Consider the following 20,710-nt stretch of genomic DNA (forward strand, 5'->3'; position numbering starts at 1 on the left):
TACATGCTCAGGTATTGCCACCTCTTATTTCAAAGACGTTGCCGTCCATCTATACGTCACCGGCTAACTAGCAGCAGCTTGACAGTTCAGGTTTACTTCCGCAAGTCCTCTCAAGTGGGCGGGGCCTGTCGGTTCACCAGGGGACAGCGCATGACGTCATCACCATCATCTCTTATCACCATTATAACTTATGCTTATCTACTAAAACGTGAAATAGAAAGCAGATAGAAAAATAATTCACAATTTGAAATATGGTATTATTTTGGCATCGAATGTAAACAGTTCCTATTTAGGAGTAATTTATTTCTTCACAGAAACATAAGCCCCAAAACTGAATATACAAAAGTAAAATGACACGTCAAAGGTAGCAAAAGAATAACAATACAAATCCCTGTAATGCTGTAATGTTGAATTTAAACATGTTACTACCAGTTTTATAAACTTCTCCAAATTAAAGCTTTACAAAGCATAACAAAAATATACTTTTGGTCTTAATACAGCAGGCAAAACAATCTTATTTTTCCAGTTTGCATGTCCTTTTTCATACAAAACAAGAGGAAATCTGTAAACCTGCACGTCATTCCACCAAAGCATGAATTGCCACAGAAACCTGCCCTTTTGTGACCTGACTGAAACAGAGGTCTGACTGAAGTTTAATGGTTAAATCTTTAAAATTTGAGTGAAGCAAGAGATGGAAACCTAACAGATGAAATAGAAACTGATCTCGCCAGCCTCGCTGCCAGATGGCCTGGACTTTAAAACCGTTTCTGGCAACACCCCGTGATGCAGCAGAAAGTAAAGGCGAGGACCCGCAGGGCGTTTTTGGTCATCCTAAGCCCAAGCAAACAGATTTAAAACAACAACAAAAATACCACACCTATGTTTACAGGGCATATCATAGTGTTTATATTGCTTTAGCTTGCAATATCTTGTGCAGTTCCAGGGCAGTGCATTTTCACTGTATCATCAGAAAAACATAGAGAAAATGTGATATGAGGAAGGAATTAATAGGTTTGTTTTTTACAAAGTTTGCCCATTTGTTTTCTCTTTGTCTTTTCACTAATACAAATGCCAAACATGAAAACGGTATAATAATAACAACAATAAGGAAATGTAAAGTTCTTTTTGGAATATTCACCTTCTATAACACCAAACTGAATATCGTGCATACGTTTTACAACTTTTATACGAGCAATGGAAATAAAAAGCCACTAATAATATAACAGTGCCTCAAATGTTTACTGTTGCTTTTGTAAAATTTCTAGTGCAACCGTCTTTAACTCAGTTTGTGGTCTTCCACAGTTTTGAACAATTAGTTTTACTGAAGACAAAGAAGCAATTGTAGTTTCTTAAAGTGCTGAGGAGCAAAAAAATCAGGCAGCAATAATAAACGAAAAGAAAACATACTTAAGTATATAAACATCCTCTTTTGAATTTCCTAAAATGTGACGAATGCCACCTTAGAGAAGAAATCCGGTAACTGACCAAGTGACCCATTAACGACCCACAATAACATCTTGATCCACCGGGTCTGTTGTGACACCTTTAAATAATTCAATAACTGTAAATGTAAAAGTCCATCTCAGAGCTACTTGTTCCTGGATACAAAGAGTGCAAACTGAACATGGCAGAGATGAAACGTAGACGTGACTCATGGTGTTGGTGTCCTGGTCGAAGACATTTTAACAAACCGTCTCTTTCACTTTCCAAACAAAGAAAGAGAACGTTTTCAGTGTTTCTCCGCGTTGTCAAGGCAACGGTCGGGGAAAACACCGTGTTCCCTCCAGGTTTTTGCTCTTAAACTTTCCAAAAAGTAAAAGGAAGAATGTGAGCACTGGCCAAGAAAAATAAAAATTCAAGTATATACAGAATACACAGAAAAAGGCTCCACGAGTTTGTCGAGTGACTCCACAGGAATTGGCCAAAGTGCTGATTTCATGTCCACACGTTGCACAGCTTAAATTCCAGATCAACATCTTGTGAATCTTGTTGTTTACAGTAAGTGCCATATTTTATAAGAGGGCCTGCTCTCTTTTATGTCATAGAGTAGATCAGCAGGAATGTGATCAAAACTGATATTTTTGTGGGAAGGTACGAGTACCGCTCAGTTCTTGAAGGCTCCGCAGTGGCTCGCTCGGCTAATAAACTCCTTGAGCATCGCACCGTCGGACTGCCAGAAGGCTGTGGTCTGAGTCACCTGAGTCAGATGGTTCACACAAAACCGGAAGCAAAAGTCTTCCAGGTCCTGGAAATTATAAGAGAGGAGGTCAATACGTAAAATAAAACATGAAAAAAGAAGAACTTGATAATGATCCTTATGTGAATGAAATAAATGTAAATGGAGTTCACAGTTTGAACACTTTAATCTGAGATAAACAATTGTAAACTTGTAAAGATAAATGAATCGCGTGTGCGTGTAACGGTACCTCTGCGTCGTATCGAATCGCGGCAGACAGCAGCATGAAGGCGTTTTCCACCGTGATCCCTCTCTTGATGATCTGCTGACACAGACGTTTCAGGCGGTTTTCACAGTACGAGGTTGCCAGGTCCAACAGGCCTGCAAGACGGCACACAAACACAGACGCTGGAGCAACACGTCCCTCCAGTGATGACATAAGACAACACAGTGTCGGGGGGAGGGAGGGAGAGGGGGAGGAGGGGGGCATCAGGCCTGCTAACCGATGGCGTCCTCGGGCGGAAGATCGACGGTGTCTGTGTAGAGGAACTGCAGGAAGGATCTGTACACGGCGTAGGAGAACTGGCCGATCTCGATGACATCCTGCTGGTCTTCGGTCCATTGGGAGCGAAACATTGAGCGGAAATGCTCACACCTACTCGCAACACGAGAGACGTTTATCACGCTGTGCATAGTGAGTGCTGTTTCTTAATGAGATTCTCAGGCTGAATTCTATGTGTGTGGAATAAAAACAACAATGCCATCAACACGGATATTAAAGCATCCAACACACACCTGATCTTCAGCACAGCCTTGTGGACATGGATGCATTTGCCGTCGACACTGAACTTGAGGTCGGCCGTTTCTGGACTGTCGAACTCTTTTCTCAGAGCCTCAGCGAGTGTCAGGAAGTCGTCGTGCTCTGAAGTAAAACAGAAAACAAGTAAATAATCCAGCCTCATCATTTACGAACACAGTAAAAATCCAAATCCCCTCGACGACTACAAGGAAATTGTACGATGTGATTTGTTGAAGCCCTCCGATTCTCTCACCCACAGACACGAGGCGCCAGGTGACCGACGGCGTGGCAAAGCAGGCGAAGACGTCGTCGGTGTTAGTGAAGTGTGTGGGATGTGGCAGCATGATTGATTGGCCCCGACACTGACCCCACATGTACACCTGGAGGATAATCATCATGAAGTTAAGAGGCACAGACTGGAGAGTGTTAATGATGCAGCCTTCATCACAACAGACATTTGGACATGTTAGAAAAGCACAGGTGTAAATAATAAAGTTAATGACAGCTGAGTTTCTTATTAGCACAGTCTGATACCGAGAACCTTGAAGGACTCAGCCATCGTTAATGTTATTAGTGACACCTGTGCTTTCCCCACTGCAGTACAACAGCTCAACACCACCTGCACATCATTATTAACATGATTAAAGACTACAACCTGATCTGGGCTGGTTGTACTTTTTTCTTTTTCTACAGAAGCATGATACAATACATAAATACACTCACAATAAACAGAACACACAGGGAGACACTGCAAACAACATTAATTGGATATATACCTGCCCGATTTGGGTCTTGGCTGCCGAAGTATGTGTTGAATGGCACGCTGCGATCTCCACGATCCTGCTACGTGAGAGATGAGATAACGTGGACAGTTTTAAGTATCACAAGTGTGTCAGGGAATGAGAACACAGGCAGGATTTGAGCTGTGATTATTGTTTTTGACGAAGAAGAACTACTTGAACTCCCCCCTGACAACCACTCAAGACCAGAGACGGTCGTTGAAGCAGAGGGAGGAAACAAGGACAAGAAACAGGAAGGTTAAATCTTAACAGGATGAGGGACAAACTTGAACAGACATAATGCTCTGAAAGGCAGCTTTGGGCCGCCACCCGCTCCCTCTGTCCTGTACCTGTCTTTGTCAGCCATGATCTGCACCGGGCTGAGGTGGTTGCTCTTGTTGCCGGTCCCCAGCTGACCGTAGGTATTTGCTCCCCAGGCGTACAGCAGCCCTTTATCGGTCAGTGCCAGGCAGTGTCCGTAGCCCGATACTACCTGGAAGGCAGAGGATGATTGACGAGGTAACAATCACCTGTTCGGTCAGTTTTAACCAGCAAAGGTGATTTGTGCCTGTGGAGAGTAACACCGGGTCGTTGGGCGTCTTACCTGTTGAATGCACAGCCCTTGGAGTGCAATAAGGCGGCACGGCGCCAGCTGATTCCCATTGTTACCGATCCCCAGTTGCCCGTTTCCATTGTAGCCCCAGCCGTAGACCTGGAGGGAAAGGAAGCAACTCAGATTTCTCTGTGGGGAGCTCAGATGTCTCTGTGGGGATCGTCACAGTTTTATGCGAAGCCATCTTCACCTCTCCATTGTCGAGCAGAGCCATGGAGGAGGTCTGTCCACACGTGATGCCCACCGCAGTCTTGCCCTGCAGGCAGCCGGTGACTTTCCTGGGGTAGGGCTGGTTGGCTGTGGAGCCGGAGCCGATCTGCCCGCAGTTATTGTAGCCCCATGCAAACACCTACAGAGGCATGGAGACGTTTCAGGGCAGGAAAAGGCACATTTCTTACTTTTCAATTAAAAATATAAGTCTGTTGTGATTTTCAAAACAAAAACAAAAACCCTTAACTTAAGGAGACTTTTCTCATCTATAAATACACCTTCAGTGAGGAATAGGAAATTGTTAGATTAGCTCTTTTAAGGAATAGTTCAACATTATCGGTAAAATATGTGTAAAAGGAAAGAGGGCCCGATGCAATGTTTACATTGCTCCTGTACAGTTAGTAACATTTAAAACGGTAACGGCCTTCAATGCTTAAAACACACACATACACACACACAACCTGATTAGCTTTAATGCCTTCGAGTTAAAAATAAGCTGCTTAGAGTGGCACTAGCAGGGCGGGAGGTGACCGGTGAAAGTATGAGTGATCCGTCTGGAGCTAAACACGAAACGCAAACAATTCAAGGTAAACATAAAAAAATACTGACCTCTCCGTCCAGGGTGAGAGCCATGGAGTGATGCGAGCCACACGACACCTCGGTCACCTTCTTGCTCTGTAAGTTAGAAGTGACCAACACCGGGGACATTCCCTGATTGGTCGTCCCCGTCCCCAGCTGGCTGTAGCCATTGTGGCCCCAAGCAAACAGCTGTCCATCTGAAGCACATAGACAAAGTTACAAAAACACATTTTCCTCTGCTTCTAATAAAACCAAAATGATGACTAACCCACCGTCTGTGGCCAACAGGACGTGGGGTCCGCTGCCGTAGCTCAGGCTGACCACCTTCTTCCCCTGCAGGATGTCCAGTTTCTTTGGCACAGTAGTGCTCAGACTGTCTCCAGTACCAAGGCAGCTACTGCAGTTCACCCCCAACACAAACATCTGGGAAATAATTATACACACAAGTCAACATGCACAGAGATATTAATAAAGAATAGATAGGACAGAAGGAGGAGAAGGAAGAGACTGATTTATAATTTCTGGCAAGAACACAGACACAGAAAAGGTAGATAAGAGATCTGAGAAAACATGATGCAGGTAGAACAACAGACTTGTGTAAATCTCTGTCTTCCACGGTGTGACAGTGTGTCTGTGGTATGCTGGCCCTTCAGTCACAAGGAAAATGAAAACAATGCATCATTTCCTGCAGCAACAAAACAAACTACTTGAAGAGCACTGGGAGCATAAACTAGTTGAGACGAGTGGTTTTAGGAACATCCCATCCACGGGGACGTATCGTACACGTCCTTACAAGCTGGAGTCTCCAAAAGATGCAGCTATATACCAATGTGCACTCCTGACCTCATGTCCGTGTGTGATGTAGATGGCCTCATTAGCAGACGTTCCAAAGACGCACGCCTGTCGGATGGCAGCGAGTTCCTCAGTATTCAGCAGAGAGAACAGGGGCCATTTGCTGACGTCCACCATGGCTCCGACAAAACTCGGGCTTCCTTGTTGGGGAGGAAGAGTCCGGGATGAGGGTGGAGAGGACGGGGGCACGGGAGGAGGGGGGTGAGGAGGGGGAGGGAGGACTCGAGGAGGAGGTGGCGATGCTAGCGGAGGCGGGGAGCAAGGAGAAGACCCATCCCTGCCGACACTTCACCAGATGAGAGAAGGGTTGAGAATAAAAACATTAAAGGAAGGAAAACATGTTACAAACACATGTTAGATTAAGGATTATTTTTTTCTCCTCTTCTTGAGACAAAAAAAAACAACCAAAACTGTAAATATGAAGCAGCTGCATGCACACACAGGGAGAAAGAGAGTTGCATGTAATAACAACAAGAAATACGTCTTGAAGTAACTTAAACCTTGTTTATAAGTCATTACAGAAATGAGGATGGCATGCAGTCAAATCAACACGGGTGATCTATTATTGCAAGGCTTCATGCTTCAAAGTGAAAGCGATGGACCAAATATGAAAGGGCCGTGACGTCACCAGGTTTACAACTTCTTAAATTGCTCATTTTTTGACTGGACTTTGGCGTGGCCGTCTCCCATTGTCGGAGCCAGCCAAAACACACACACACACACACACACACACACACACACACATCAAACTGCTCCGTCTTACTCAAAGAGCGACTTTACAAGCAGCTGTAAATACTTTAATCATTGTTGTGAAGCCGGCGGTGGACGGGGATGCTAGTAGCTTTATGAAGCTGTCTTTGTGCTCTTCCTACCTAAAGCATCGCTCCATAGCAACGAATCAACTGAGAAAAGACAGACAAGACAGACAGCGACAGCATTTATTTACAACATCACTATCAGTAAGACCTCGGTGGGTTTTTGTTTTTTTTATAAAACGTAAGCTAGAAAAAGGAAATTACCTGATTAAAGTTGTTTACCCGGTGCTGTCAACAGCAGAGGCGTCTGACCCGAACAGCGTCTTCTTCTTCGTTTTCTTTTCCGGCAGACTGAGCACGGAGAGAACTCCGCTGCTGCCCCCTCTGGTCATTTGTGAAATAACACTTACCAATGTGGGGATGTGAAGTTCTGAATAGTGGAATATGTCAAAGAAAAAGCAAGTTGAAGTCATATGTAATATGTGATTACTGAACCAAAATTTGAACAGCAAAATAAGTCTGAAAGAAAATGACATTAGATTTTTATTGTGGCCTTTCTTTCTTCATTTTTAGAGATAATGTGATGGTTATCGACTGTAAAAATGCCCCACGGGTGACAGTTTTTAAAAGGTTTTGATGGCTGTTTGGCACATTTGTCAAACTGTTATTTCAAAAAGAAACAATTTAATATTTAAAAGAAAGCTTTGTCCTAAATCTTACTTGCAGAGGCCACCACCTCCTTACATACCTGTAGTTGCCTTTAATGAACAGTAGGTGGAGTACTTCCATACAGATTTGGGCTTGTCAGGTTGAATGCGCTGCATGAGCTGGGATGTTCTCAGACTGCCAGAAAATTGATGCTGAGGGGTAGTTCAGTGTTTTTGATTTAAGGCTTGGTATACAATGTCAGAATGCAATGATGGTTTGCAAACACGGACTATACTGGAATTGGCCTTCATTGAAGGATTTTGAAGTTTAGATATTTAATCTGACCATCAGCAGCAGCTCCTACGAATCCAATAAAATACTCCTTCCAATTCTGCAGTGGCTTGTGAGGAAGGCTTTGTCTGTGGGAGCCAATCAGAATCAAGTCCAAATATTTTTTTTTACCAGAATTAGTTCTGGTTTTGAGAATGATTTTTTTCTGGTGTTTACAAAAACAGAAACTGTTTTATATCACAGGAGATTAGAGTAAATATGAAGCCTTGCAAATCGGGATAATCATTTCCAATTTGGGATCCAATTATCCCCGGCGGTATTTGTGCTGCAGTCTATTCTGTGGCTTAGAGGCGTATTATATGATATTCCCTGGATGCAGGCCACATTGTGCTTTTCTCTGAGCCAACAGATCAATACATCAGCAGGCTCAGTGATAACCCACTTCTCAAAAACCCTGGTGTCCAGGACACACTCACACATCTATTCAGTCAACAAATCTGCCACTCAGAAGAAAGTGCTATCAGTTTGAGGATTTCAAATCACCTTCATGTGACTATATAATCACATATATATAATCTGCTGTTTGCCCTGAATTGAACCTCCTCGGCTCCTTCACAATAAGTATACTGCGCTAAGAACTTCTACCAGCCCAAAGTCTAATCTTTTATTGTGGAAGCAGCACATAAAGACTCCAAAAACTGAGCACTAAAAATATTCCCTGTATTGAAAAACAATTCACGTGTTTTCTATTGTTAGGACGCTATGTGGTCCCATAATCCACGCTAAATTTACAAATATGTTTCCCTGTCAATAAGTGACTTTCCAACCGGACAACTTTATTGAAATAAAAAAAGAAAGTATTTTCAGTGATTACTCTTTCTGGCACCAGCCCTGCTATCAGGTGCAACTGAGCAGAGATCTATAACAAGTGGAGAATGTGGAGCATTTGACTGCTTCTGATGTAAATGATCACTCTGTGTGCTGTAATAAGAAGTCCCCTCTTCTCTGGTTCATTTGCTTTTCCTGAACTCCCACTGGCTGTGAATGTCACTATCAGATTCCTTTTTGCTTTCTCTCTCTTATTCCTTCTCTTCCCACCTTCTCCTCCTCCTGTGTCCTCACTTCCTTCCTTATGGCTCCTTTTCCCGCTACACTGTTTGTCGTGTACAAACACACTTAATTGTCCACACACACATGCAGCTGTGGCTGTTTGCACTCTGAGCTGAAGCAGCTCTCTGTGTACACGGATCATATTCGGCCCCTTAATGACAGTAATCCTGTGCTGCAGCCTCAAAACAATACAAGTCGGGAACAGTGTGTGAAAAAACAAAAAAATCTGCCAGGCGTCAGTCATCCTGCGGTAATGACTGTGTGTGTGTGTGTGTGTGTGAGTCTCTTACGTATGCGGTCTGTTGTGGTCTAAATGTGTAGATGAGCAGGAGATGTGGCTGTTTGCGAGGGCCATTATCCTGGACTCATTTGCCGATACTGCAGTGCAGCTGAGAAGGAGGTTTGTTCCAGGAAAGTTCAGTGTTTGTCTGTAATTGCTCATTTGTGGCAGCACAGAATTTCCCTCTTTTGTGTCTTACAATATAACAAAAATGCAGATGTCCTGCTCAAACATCCACAAAGCTGCACATGGCTTAACCCTAACCCAGCATACAGTATAAAACGCTAAATCAAGGGCTGCTAAACAGGTAAACCTACAAATGTTATTACAGAGATTAACAAAGATTTTCTCTCATGCAGAAGTGTATTTCTGCACGCTGAATGTGAATATGGTTTAAGAGTTCCTCCATCACCAACGGCTGTTGTGTTGCATTATACTCACATGGACATGGTGAAGTGGTACCAAGGAAGGTGGAGCCCCTCTATGCTGGCAGACTGTTGCTGGACACTACAGAGGGGTGATCCTGAGGACAAATAAAAGCCAAAAATCATCCATTCGTACAGTTTAGAAGTAATTAAGTGCAACAACAGCTGTATTTATGATTAAGTAATACACACTCTGTCACTTAAAAACCTTAAAAAGGGGTTTGCTGCAAGATGGATCTATTCTACTTAGTGTTTCATACAGCAGCTGAATTCCTGTTCTTTAAAAAAAAATTAAAAAAAAGACTTCTTCTTCTCATGTTGAACTTTCCTCTGAAGTTACCAGGCCTACACCTTCATTTCTGTCGGCTGAAAGAAAAGGGGATTTAATTACGCTGCGAACATCAAAAGCGTTTTATGCAGAAAAGTCTTTCTTCTGTAAAAGCTCTGTTTTTAGGCTACTGACAGATTCAAAGGCAAATGAGCCACAGAGCTTTCTAGAGAATGGATGGTGTGTTTTAAAAGCCTTTTGAGATGCCAAAACACTAATGATGTGTACTAGACTGATATATCTGCTTCAATTTAAATGATTTCTCTCTGTATCTGGAGTGTAATGAAGTCCGTTTATTGCTTTTCAGAGTGCTTTTGTTCCTTTAATCAGTTTAAAATGTCCCTGGCATTGTTATTGCAGTCAATAGGATATAATGAATCTGTCCACTGATAAGGTTTCCCGGTTGTGTTTGTTTGTGTGATGAGAGCTGGACCGGCGCCTGTGGATTCAGCACTCTGGACAGCGCCAACTCTGCCTCTATTAAAAATCACTGCAGCATTTTCAGCTCCGTTTCAACCTGTCGTCTATGAAAGACCTATAAGGCATTTGATCATTCCCTCTTTTGAATATGCACCACCAAGATTTTACTCTAAAAAAATAAATTAAAAAATTAAAAAATAGCGTAAATGTTCTAAAATAAAACGAGCAATTATCAACGATGAAAATTCAGATTGAACACTGTTGTGTATTGACCACATGTGTAAGCCGAACTGACCACAATGGTTCGTGGATTTCAATGGAGCCATGCAACAGGTGTGTACATCTCCCAATAGGAAAGGCGGCATGAAGCTGCCAGATTTTTGAACGGAGTTTGGAGCAATTAGAGAGAAAAAAGTGCGCACTCGTAAAACAGAGGGACGAAGAGCTTATGTGGTGGTTTCGTACTCTTTAGTGACGCCATCTCGCCGCCGCCCCCCTCGCCAAAAATCTTGCCGGTCACGGTTCACATCCAGTCAGTCAGATAGCGGTGTGGGAACCACGTGTCTACAGTAACTGAAAGCTGTTTCTCTCAGTAGGGCTGCATCAAGCTGCACAAACAAACCGGAAAGAGTGTTTTCCTTCAGAACAAAAGTCGAGGGTAAATCAAACAATACCCAGGATAAGAACAAAGTTGTTTTCCAGGTACAGTCAGGAACACAATTAGGCTACTTGCCTAAAACCTTTGTAGACTGTTCCTGTCACGTTGATTTATATAGTGAGAGAATTATGCCAGCTATAAGTTTGGACTCAAACTCATTATTTGATTATCTAAAACTTTCAAAAAAAATAGTTCTGAAGTAAACACCTAAATATATAAACAAATAACAATCATATAGAATTAATTTTATTTTAATTCACTCTGCATTTTCTAGATTATATTTCTTAATATATTTCTTTGTTTAGGCCTAGATAATAGGCTGCTGTTTTAAGTCTGCTCCGTTTGGGTAGAAATGAGAGGAGCACTCCTGACGTGAACATGGGACCGTGTGAATACAAATGGGAGGAGTGGGGTTGGTTCGGTCTTTTATTCTGAAGCTGCCAACCGGAATAGATGTTTTGTTTAATTGCTCTTACTTTGTCACTGGTTGGGTATCAGTGCACCTCCTCACTCCCCAACGGCCGTCGGTTGTCTCGAGCGCAGCTGAAGACTCTGAAGCACCACAGGAGCGCGCCAGGACCACGAGCCGGACCGGGTCTCCTTTCGGCGTCTTCTCCATCTAGTTTCTGGAGTAGAAGAGACAGCAGAGTACAGTCCAGCAGCTTCTTTTCATCAGCAAGGTGAGGAAGAGCAGGAGGAGGAGGAGGAGGAGAGGAGAGGAGAGGAGAGGAAGGGGAGACAGACAGACAGCAGCAATATCTTGGCGCATTGGAGCTTATGGATTATTGAGAAGTGAAGGCCGAATCACGGATCAAATATTTATAAGGACTTTTTAAAGAGAAAAACACAGAGTGGGATAGTGCAGAGATCTCCTGCAGTGATTCACCTGCCCGGTCCAGAGCTGCGCGCTCTCACTAACCAGACCGGAGGACCGGTGTTGCTGCTGGAAGAGGATTCTGCATCTAGCGCGTGTGTGCAGTGTGTGTGAGTGTGTGTGTGTGTTTGGAAAGGAGCCCCCCTGCTGCAGTACTTGCCTGCTGCACGGGTACAGGGATGCCACCGACTTGCTGACGGACACCCGGTATCCGCACCCCTCCCCTCCTCCCGGACGGACGGACACACCGACCCCTGCGAACCCCACTAATATGCAATGGTTTTTTGTGCAGAAGCCGACAGCTGCCGCGTACCGCCGACTTCACGCTAGCGCCGCCGCATGCCTGTCCATCACTGCCGCTCCTCTCCCCGCGCCGCGCGGCAGACGACGCCATTTGAAGAGGAGCGCTCGGGGGCTTTTCACGCCGCGGCGGCCGGGCGGCAGCAGCAGCAGCGACCGCTCCTCCGCAGCTGAGGACCACCGGCCGCTGGGGCAGCCGGAAGCGGAGACCGAGGAGAGAAGCGCCACAGCGGTTGCGCTTTTCCTGCCGCACGGGGACGACGTCGACGCGGAATACCTGCGCTTGGTGGTCTCGGAGCTTGTGGAGGAACCGGGCGAGAAACCGGGCGAGGAGCCGGGCTTCCTGCTCTTATTCTTGTCTATGGTGCAGATTGGGGGGGCGAAGCACCGCCGAACTGAGCCCAACAGCTGGCCAGCTCTGCTGGCATGCAAACAGGGGGGCGTATCAGCCCCCATGCGGTGGGTGAATTTTAGGCTGCTGCATCCGGAGCGCCTCTCGTCCCCCACCTCCTCTTCCTCCACTCCCTCCCCCGTCTCGGCCAAATCCATGCGGTTTATTTGGAACAACATTTTCAGCAAAGGATCGCATATGCTGCAGTGTCTTTGTGGCAGGAGCCTCAAGAAAAACAAGAACCCAACTGGTGAGTTTGTTGTCTGTGTGTGTGTGTGTGTGTGTGTGTGTGTGTGTGTGTGTGTGTGTGTGTGTGTGTGTGTGTGTGTGTGTGTGTGTACGTGCGCGTGTGGGGGTGATAGAGAAAGACTTTATTGGGTGTTATGTGCGTGTGCGCAAGAGTATGTGTGTGTGTCTTCCCTCCCGAGACTGCACTGTTCGACTCCTTTCTGGTGTTTCTCTGCAATCGCAGTTGTGCAGCAAGTGAGAGCACCACGGGGAGGAGGGTGGAGGTAGAGGGTGGGGGTGATGGGGCAGGACGGGGTGTTTAGGGGGTGCTAACTTATAAGCACAGATACTGACTATACAGTGGCAGTGCATGCAAAAAAATAAAGCATGCGTGCTGTGCGTGGCAGAGATGCTGCAGAAATTCAAGTCTTTCGCAGCATGCAGACCCGTTCAGGCTCCAGTAACCTGCATGATTAAACAGCACATGGCCTTATTTAGACTTCCACTGTGGATATACAGAGCACACAAAGACTGGAGAGAGTCCAGTTTGTTTTTCTTGGCTGCAGACATTTCAGTCACAATGTGCTGAACACCAACATCTCCTCTCAGGAGATCCAAGTCTGAACGTGAAGCCGCGTGCAGCAGAGCTCAGAGCTGCTGCCCGCTCGGTCTCTAACACAGTGTTTACTGTAACTTTCTCATTCAGGTGAACTTCTAATCACGTCCAGCATCGCGCTCGACAAACTCACAGTCAACATGTCCGTCATCTAAAGTTGGATCTGTGTGCATCTGTCTGTCACGTGTCTTCAATTCAATTTCATTCACCAGCAGGTCCTTTGAATTCCTCGTCATGCTCCCAGGAGACCACACGGCACATTTAGATTCGTTTCTTTCACCAAACCAAATAGCCGGCTTTGTTTCCCAGCAGATTTTCCACTGTCCTCTCTGGGTGACGGCAGAACAGACATTGACACTGGCGTTACAAAGGGAAGTGGGCATTGTTGACAATATTGGCATATTGACACTGCAGCAGAGAGTTTGCCTGTGTAACTTCTCCACAGTGTTTAGAGGACAGCCGTAAGCTCCAGGAGGCAGAACTTCTCGTCAGACAGCATGTTTCTATGACACAGGTGAAGTTTGTTCAAACAGCCCTTTGTTTTCTCTGAGTCTGGAATTATTAGATGTTGTTTACAAAAGCTACATTGCAGTAAAAAAAAAAAGTGATAATGTTATTAATTTGGCAATTAAAAGTTTAGGTTTTTGTAATGACGTGATACATGTGAACCAGAAGGAGAAGACATTGGGCATTGCTCCGTGTCTTGCTCAACAGCTCTATATTAATTAAAGGAGCAGTCCACAACAGCCAAGTGACCAAATGATAGAGGACCAGTTAGGAACAAGTAGGGATGTAGACGTCTGTTTAAAGGTGTTTTTCTCTCCTTGTTTTTGAACTTTGGTTCAACAAAGCGAGCATTTTCTAAGCTGCAAACAACCAAACATGGACATAAAGAAGTGTCTGTGGCACCATCCACATGTTTCCATAATAAAATGTATACTGGGCACACTGTCACTATCTTGTTTGGCCCTGTAAAGTGAATTTGGACCAAGTGCAAGAAGCCTCGATCTTCTCTGAGCCAGCATCAGGTGGGCAGCCGATGAAATTGTGTTTGGGTTTGTTGTTTTTGAAAAATACGGCATAAACAGAATGACAACATTTTTACAAGTTAAGATGCAGACAGGATGTTGTAATGTTGTCCTGTCCACTCTGTCCTGCTACAGCATTCGAGAAAATCTATTTACGCTGCACTTAGAGCTAAACTGTTCATTTTGGAGGCACTTAAATTCCTCCTTTGCCACAAAGTTCATATCTGAGAAACAACAGCGGCCACGGAGTGAAAAAGTTCAGCACTGAGTAGAAATGCACCGTGGACGGTATGATGGTTCTGACGGCATGATGAGGTCAGCCATTAATGCTGTGTCTTCTCTTTGTCCCTGAATGCTAAACAGTCACATTCATATTGTTCGAGTGATTACAAAGCACTGTCCCTTTTGGTTTTGGATCTGACGTGTGAAAAGGACAGACAATGCAAAAATTTCAGCACCATGGACAGCGACCAACATTTACCACCTCTGTGTTTGAGCATTTTTAAAAGTTTGAACTGCAGTAATTTAATCTGGTTTTATTTATTAAACTTTTCTCATTGTGTTTCAGCACTTTTTAAGTTTAAAGAGCCGTTTGCCATAAAAATCTGTTTGTTACGAGTTCTGAAGCAGCAGCGATAAAGTCTGAATAGAACAATACACGATCCTGTTTCTATATAAGGATATAAGAGGATCATCTGTTAACCAGGCAGCCCGCTGGATTTCAGGGCACATGTTTCATCAATCGCCAACATATGAAGGTATTTGTATTATTTTAAAACTGCAAATATCTTGGAGTGCACCTAAAAGTTTTAAGCTGACATAAGCGCATCTTTCGCTCTTCATCACTGACTGATAATGATGATACAACACATCAACAGTCGACAGAGGGATGGTGTGTCTTCCCTGTGAGAAATATTTGCACTTTATCAGCAAACATTTGAAGGAGAACAAGCCAGAGCAGTTAGCGGGTGGCACCAGATGAACCGCCGGTCTTTCAGAATGAAAGTGAAAGCACACAAAACAAAACCAACGCAGGTGCGTTGCCACAGGTGAAACCACCAGTTTGCCACAGAAGAGCTGGACGGTTGTACTGACTGCAAAATGCTCACAGCTTTTTGTTATTTATTTTTTCAAATCCTGCCAAAACATCACAGCCTGCAATTTCCAAAGTGTCACATGACCGGTTGTGTTTTTGTCCCTCTGGGCTCTGTGCTTTAATTTCTTTTTATATTGTCTTCCTCTCTGCTCATTTAATGAATTGGCTTGAAGCAACGCTTGCTGGGTTTACGAGGGGAAGTGTGCGCTGCTGTGATACACAAACAGCACTGCTGCTAACCGATAGCTACGCTGCAATTTAACGTTATTAAATGGACAAACATCTGACCACAGTTTCATTTTTTTTAGGATGTTGATGCCACACAGTTAAATGAGTCTTATCTTAATCTTAATTATCTGAATGCTGAAAAGTCAACAAAAAAACACCAATTTAGGATGACATTTTCATGTGGGTTGACATTTTATGAATTAAATTAATAAAGCTCTGCAATAGTGAGGCAATTATTTACTATTATATCTCTCACACACACACACACACACACACACACACACACACACACACACACACACACACACACACACACACACACACACACACACACACACACACACACACACACACACACACACACACACACACACACACACACACACATAGTGGGGATGTACAGAGGAACGACAACACCTACTGTACTTACAACTTCCCATCAGCATCCTGCAGCTCGGTTCACAGATTAACAGCAGCCGGTGCAACTTAGCTGTCGCTTCCCTTTTTTAATTAAAGATAACATTTGAACTTTTTTTTTTTTTTTTTTTTACCCTGCCTGTTAGTGTGTGTTTGTGCACACTACACAAAGCAGTTGGTGGAGAAATATGGATCTGCTGATGGGGAGGAGGCAGAGTTTTGCTGACTCGGCAGTTGTCTTTTTTTTGTCTTTTCCCTCTGAATTGCACTATTAAGTGAAGATCCACTGGCGACGGAAAACACAGCTTTGTTTGGTGTGTATGGAGGCATGAATGTGTGTGTGTGCATCAGCATGTATGTGATAAGAGGGAAGTTAAAGTGTATTTTCTTTTACCACAGCTGCTCCTATTAATAACTGCAGATAACTATTATGCTGTATGATGTGATTGGGGAGGATGTAGCTATTTTTAAACAGTGACACTGGGATTCAAAACATTTTGTCCCAGTGTGGCACCACAGGACAGGCCTGGGGTTTATTGAAATAAAAAATAAAATAGATAATCCTCATTTGGAGCAGGAATGCACTCAGTCTGTCTCAGAGTTTGACATTCTGGGAATACAAAAGAAAAGTTTGTCCCGATGCCATGACTTAAATCCAACCAAGGCATGAAGCATCAAGGCCGTAAAATAGAATATTTCACAATCAGTGTTCAGTGATTGGTTTTGGTCCCGTTGCTAGGGGACGCTTTCTATTCGAAACAGCTGAAAGTGAGTGAAAGGCGCGTGGAGTATTGTAAACAGGACTGTGTCTGTTTCCTCCAGATGATCACGCATCGGTGTCATTCATTGTTTAAAGGAATAAGGCCCGGTGTTACTCAATGTCTTATGTCCCATGTGGTGTGACCCAGATACAGACTTTCACCTTTTATAGCACATGGAGGCGTGCACGCACACACCCGCCCGCTCACCTTCTTTGGAGAGTTGCCATTAAGGCATCTTACTCTATATTTTATTCAAACGTTGGAGTATAGCAGTGGGGTTGGTGCCAACTCCGATCTGTCTCTGTAAGTGAAAGACCCACATACACAAAGAGAGAGAGAGAGAGAGAGAGACACACATAAACTATAACTTTATTTCAAATGTGTTGCATTTGAATTGAAAGTTTTGTTTCCAACCTGTCAGGAATGCAATTATGCAGAAATCTGCCTCCAAAGTTTGTATTTCTGTACATCACTACACGAAAAGCATGAATATTTCATATTTTCCTCACGCTTGCAACGAAGTAAGATTCTGCGCGTCTCTTTGTCTGTCTCTTTGCCGAGTTGCGTGATGTGACGTGGTGCAAAGATGATGACTTGACAGAATAGTGGCAGTCATAGTGATGTCTGTCCTCTGAGGTCACACGGAGGGTTTTGGTGCAGTACTCTCAAAGGCGCCTTTGGTTTGGTTTGTGTTTGTGTTTGTGTTTGTGTGTGCTCATTAGCTCATTGTCCAAACACACCGAGTCTGCAGAAAGACAAAATGACTTTGCCGGGCTGATCTGCTTGAACCCATCACGTATGTCATAGTGCGCACACGCACAGAAAAAAAACAGCAGCGTCACACAGGTCGTCTTATATAATGAAACCAGGGGGAAAAAAAAGGAGACAAGTTCAACATCATCCAGTATTCCTTACATGGTGCTAACTCTCCACTCATGTGCCATGAAATCATTGCAGAATACACGATAGACCCCTAAAGCGGTGGAAAACCAGGTGGAAATAGTGATGATCACATTTCTGTTAGTTTCATCCAGATGAATGAAAACAATTATGCAAAATAAGTGTGGCCAGCGACAAGCCGTGCTTGTCAGGGGTCTCTGGGGTGCGAGACCTCTGCTTGGCAAAATACTGGATGCAACAAGTATACGGATTAAAACCAGTGTGCAGTGACACCACCGTAAACACCAGCTGGTTTTGATATTGTACAACATCACGTGCTACAAATGCTACCTCGTACTATAATTTTCTAAATGAAGCAATGAGCGAAGGGGGAAAGGTGACGGTATGTGTGTGTGTGTGTGTGTGTGTGTGTGTGTGTGTGTGTGTGTGTGTGTGTGTGTGTGTGTGTGTGTGTGTGTGTGGACAGCTCGAGCTCCAGGTATCTGCCATGAGAGTGCTGAGTGTTTTTTTTTCCCAAGTGCTCTTAAAAAGCAGCAGGTCATCAAAGGCTCCACTCAGAAGTGTTTTCACCGACTGAATGATAAGAAGCAGAGAAACACTTGACAGCAACTCAGTCTCTCTCTCTCTCTCTCTCTCTCTCTCTCTCTCTCTCTCTCTCTCTCGCTGCATAAAAAGGGTTTAATTGTTGAGGCTGGAGATGCCCAATATATTTAGTCACTGTGGTATAAAGCTACAGTGATGACGGGTGACGTTGAAGGAATTTCTTTTCTTAAAATAGTCCAAAGTCTGTTTATTGAAGTTTGCCGTGGTTTCAGACCGCCTTCGTGCTCAGGAGTTCTTCTCATGTACTTTTAGGACTGTTTTTTGTTTGTGCTGACCCAGACTTCAGTTTTGACTTTGGGAATAGGAGGTTGGCAAAAATGCAAACTACATAAGCAGAAAAGTGCACAAATGCAAAACTGCAAACTACATCTGGACGGTCCTCCCATTAAAAGTGACCGCACGCTGTCGAAAGAAAAGTAAAAAACAAAAAAAGGATATTAGTCAGCAGCAAAAAGACTTACTGTCAAATTACAGTACAACAAACTTCATAGAGCTTATTTCAGATGCTTTGGCATCTCGTGTGCACTTTAACTGATCTTGAAAGTTGTTCTGTGAGATAAAATACTAATAAATTCAACAGCATAACCATTAATCAATAACATAAACTAATAATGACTGTAAATCTCTCGCAGTAGCTTTTCTTAGCGCCTCTTCTCCATATCTGTGCTCACACACACTCCAGCTGACTTCTAGTCCTCCCTCGTCTGCGTTAACCTTTCGCTCGATGACAGCGCCGCATGACATGATGGCCATATCTGCCCGTGTGGAGGGAGGAGGGGGGGAGGGGGAGGGGAGGGGGGAGTCCACATGGTTTAAAAAGTGAGTTTTCCAAGGAGTGCAGTGAGCGGGTGTTTACAGGTGTGTGTGTGTGTGTGCCATGGACTTTGAGGTTATGCTGCAGGTAGCAGAGAGGAGAGTAAAGGCTGCTTTGGGCAGAACTGAAGCAGGTAAGGAGCTCTTTACACTGGAAACAGCTGGGCGCATACGTACAGGAAGAGAGAGACTTACAAAACCTGTAAACTGTAACACCCTCCTGTCAATGTCATCCATGGGGGCATTGAACTACACACCTGAAGGTATCAGCTGCAGCTGCACTTTTCTTTGGTTTCATCGCGATTTAAACTCGCCCATTTTATATGTTTGCAACTGTCAAAAGTTGGTGCGATGTAGCTACAGCCAATACGTTCTCAACAATGACTGTGATATTAATCGATAACAGATTTCAATCATACGCTATAAATAAACTTGACATCACATTGTGCTTAACGACATTACGTAAAAGAGTGAAGAACTTATTTAGTTGGACTTGACTGACTTAACCATCCAACAGTATCACACTGATTCAAAGTATCTCACCTACATATGTTAAAGTAACCCAGCGATATAACATCTACCGAGGAGGCAGGACGGAGTGATCTCATGATCACTCTGATTCCACACACTCCTTACGTCTTACACACCTCATGGATTTGGACAGAGAGTCCACCTAATACACACTGCACACTCTCACAGTATTTGATAAGTCAGGCGTCACTCTCTAGCATCTGTCTGGAGGACTGTTATATAGCCGTCAAGTGTGTGTGTGTGTGTGTGTGTGTGTGTGTGTGTGTGTGTGTGTGTGTGTGTGTGTGTGTGTGTGTGTGTGTGTGTGTGTGTGTGTGTGTGTGTGTGTGTGTGTGTGTGTGTGTGTGTGGTGGAGAGATGAGGTCTCAGCTGCCCATCTGTTGCTTGTTCCATTTGTATTGTTGGTTTTGGTCTGTTCGTGGGATTTGTTGATAACATATCCTTAAATATTTTGAATTACATGCGAAGGAGTTTTTTTTTCATTGTTTACAAAAGCAAATTCATCTATAATCTGATTCAGACCAAAAACATTAGACAACGTAAAATGAAAAACTAAAGGGCTTCACCTCAAAAAATGTAGATTATTCAGCTCTCTCTGCGGCCATGTTGTAAAATAATTATAGTATTTTTAATAACCAGGATGGATGTCCCATATTCGTTTCTCTGAAATCTTCCCTGTCCTCTTAGATCTGTATTGTGGGAGTTTGTGTTGGATGTTTATTGAGATCCTCGGATGCACCTCTTCATTGTTAGAGGGATTACCGTCCGCAGACATGCGAGACATAAGAGGTGTTCCTTCAAAGCAGCTCTGTGGGTAAAACAGATTCGTCTGAGGTCTCTGTCGTGTTGCTATTGTTATTATTATTCAGCCTATTGACATCATCATTATAAAACTAAAGCCCTGCTCTGTGAATCATCCCAGGTTTAGATTGATTAGTCTGAACAGCGCCGGGTATTTCAATGCCCATGCTGACAGCTCAGTCCTGTTTTAATTTGCCTTT

The 20,710-nt window shown here is 43.9% G+C and overlaps 2 protein-coding genes across 3 annotated transcripts in view; one reads left to right on the plus strand and one right to left on the minus strand.

Annotated features, from left to right (window-relative positions):
* Positions 1 to 257: 257 nt before the first annotated feature.
* On the minus strand, positions 258 to 11,485 carry rcbtb1 (regulator of chromosome condensation (RCC1) and BTB (POZ) domain containing protein 1). Of its 2 annotated transcripts, XM_069711874.1 has the most exons (17): positions 11,400 to 11,455; positions 10,731 to 10,873; positions 9,534 to 9,615; positions 7,028 to 7,193; positions 6,881 to 6,910; positions 6,000 to 6,294; positions 5,429 to 5,579; positions 5,187 to 5,353; positions 4,558 to 4,716; positions 4,359 to 4,466; positions 4,105 to 4,247; positions 3,752 to 3,818; positions 3,229 to 3,355; positions 2,972 to 3,098; positions 2,680 to 2,831; positions 2,427 to 2,557; positions 258 to 2,245 (listed from the first exon to the last, which is right to left on the minus strand). In XM_069711874.1, exons 5-17 carry the CDS (start codon positions 6,895 to 6,897, stop codon positions 2,105 to 2,107), a joined length of 1,785 nt encoding a protein of 594 aa, XP_069567975.1. In that variant the 5' UTR covers positions 6,898 to 6,910; positions 7,028 to 7,193; positions 9,534 to 9,615; positions 10,731 to 10,873; positions 11,400 to 11,455; the 3' UTR covers positions 258 to 2,104. The 2 variants fall into 2 exon arrangements, with proteins under 2 accessions (XP_069567975.1, XP_069567974.1); XM_069711873.1 differs by lacking the exon at positions 10,731 to 10,873 and having other exon boundaries at positions 11,400 to 11,485.
* Positions 11,486 to 12,055: 570 nt separating this feature from the next.
* The window catches only part of LOC138628695 (fibroblast growth factor 14-like), a 46,028-nt gene continuing 37,373 nt past the window's right edge, over positions 12,056 to 20,710 (plus strand). The window contains exon 1 of the mRNA XM_069711875.1: positions 12,056 to 12,738. Coding sequence (XP_069567976.1) covers positions 12,069 to 12,738 — 670 coding nt within the window. The 5' untranslated portion in view covers positions 12,056 to 12,068. The remainder of the gene's footprint in view (positions 12,739 to 20,710) is intronic.

This window comes from Brachyistius frenatus, unplaced genomic scaffold (genome assembly GCF_029030835.1).
Source record: "Brachyistius frenatus isolate BFR_SWC_R1_liver_20210118 unplaced genomic scaffold, ASM2903083v1 Contig_103, whole genome shotgun sequence".
Lineage (NCBI taxonomy): Eukaryota > Metazoa > Chordata > Actinopteri > Embiotocidae > Brachyistius > Brachyistius frenatus.

What these genes read in the sequence shown, in the direction of transcription:
- rcbtb1 (XM_069711873.1), bottom strand. An exon ending in CCAAGACCCAAATCGGGCAG is followed by an intron (nt 3,356 to 3,751) that starts GTATATATCCAA and finishes ATTATCCTCCAG; the next exon opens with GTGTACATGTGGGGTCAGTG. An exon ending in AAGGCTGTGCTGAAGATCAG is followed by an intron (nt 2,832 to 2,971) that starts GTGTGTGTTGGA and finishes TGTTGCGAGTAG; the next exon opens with GTGTGAGCATTTCCGCTCAA.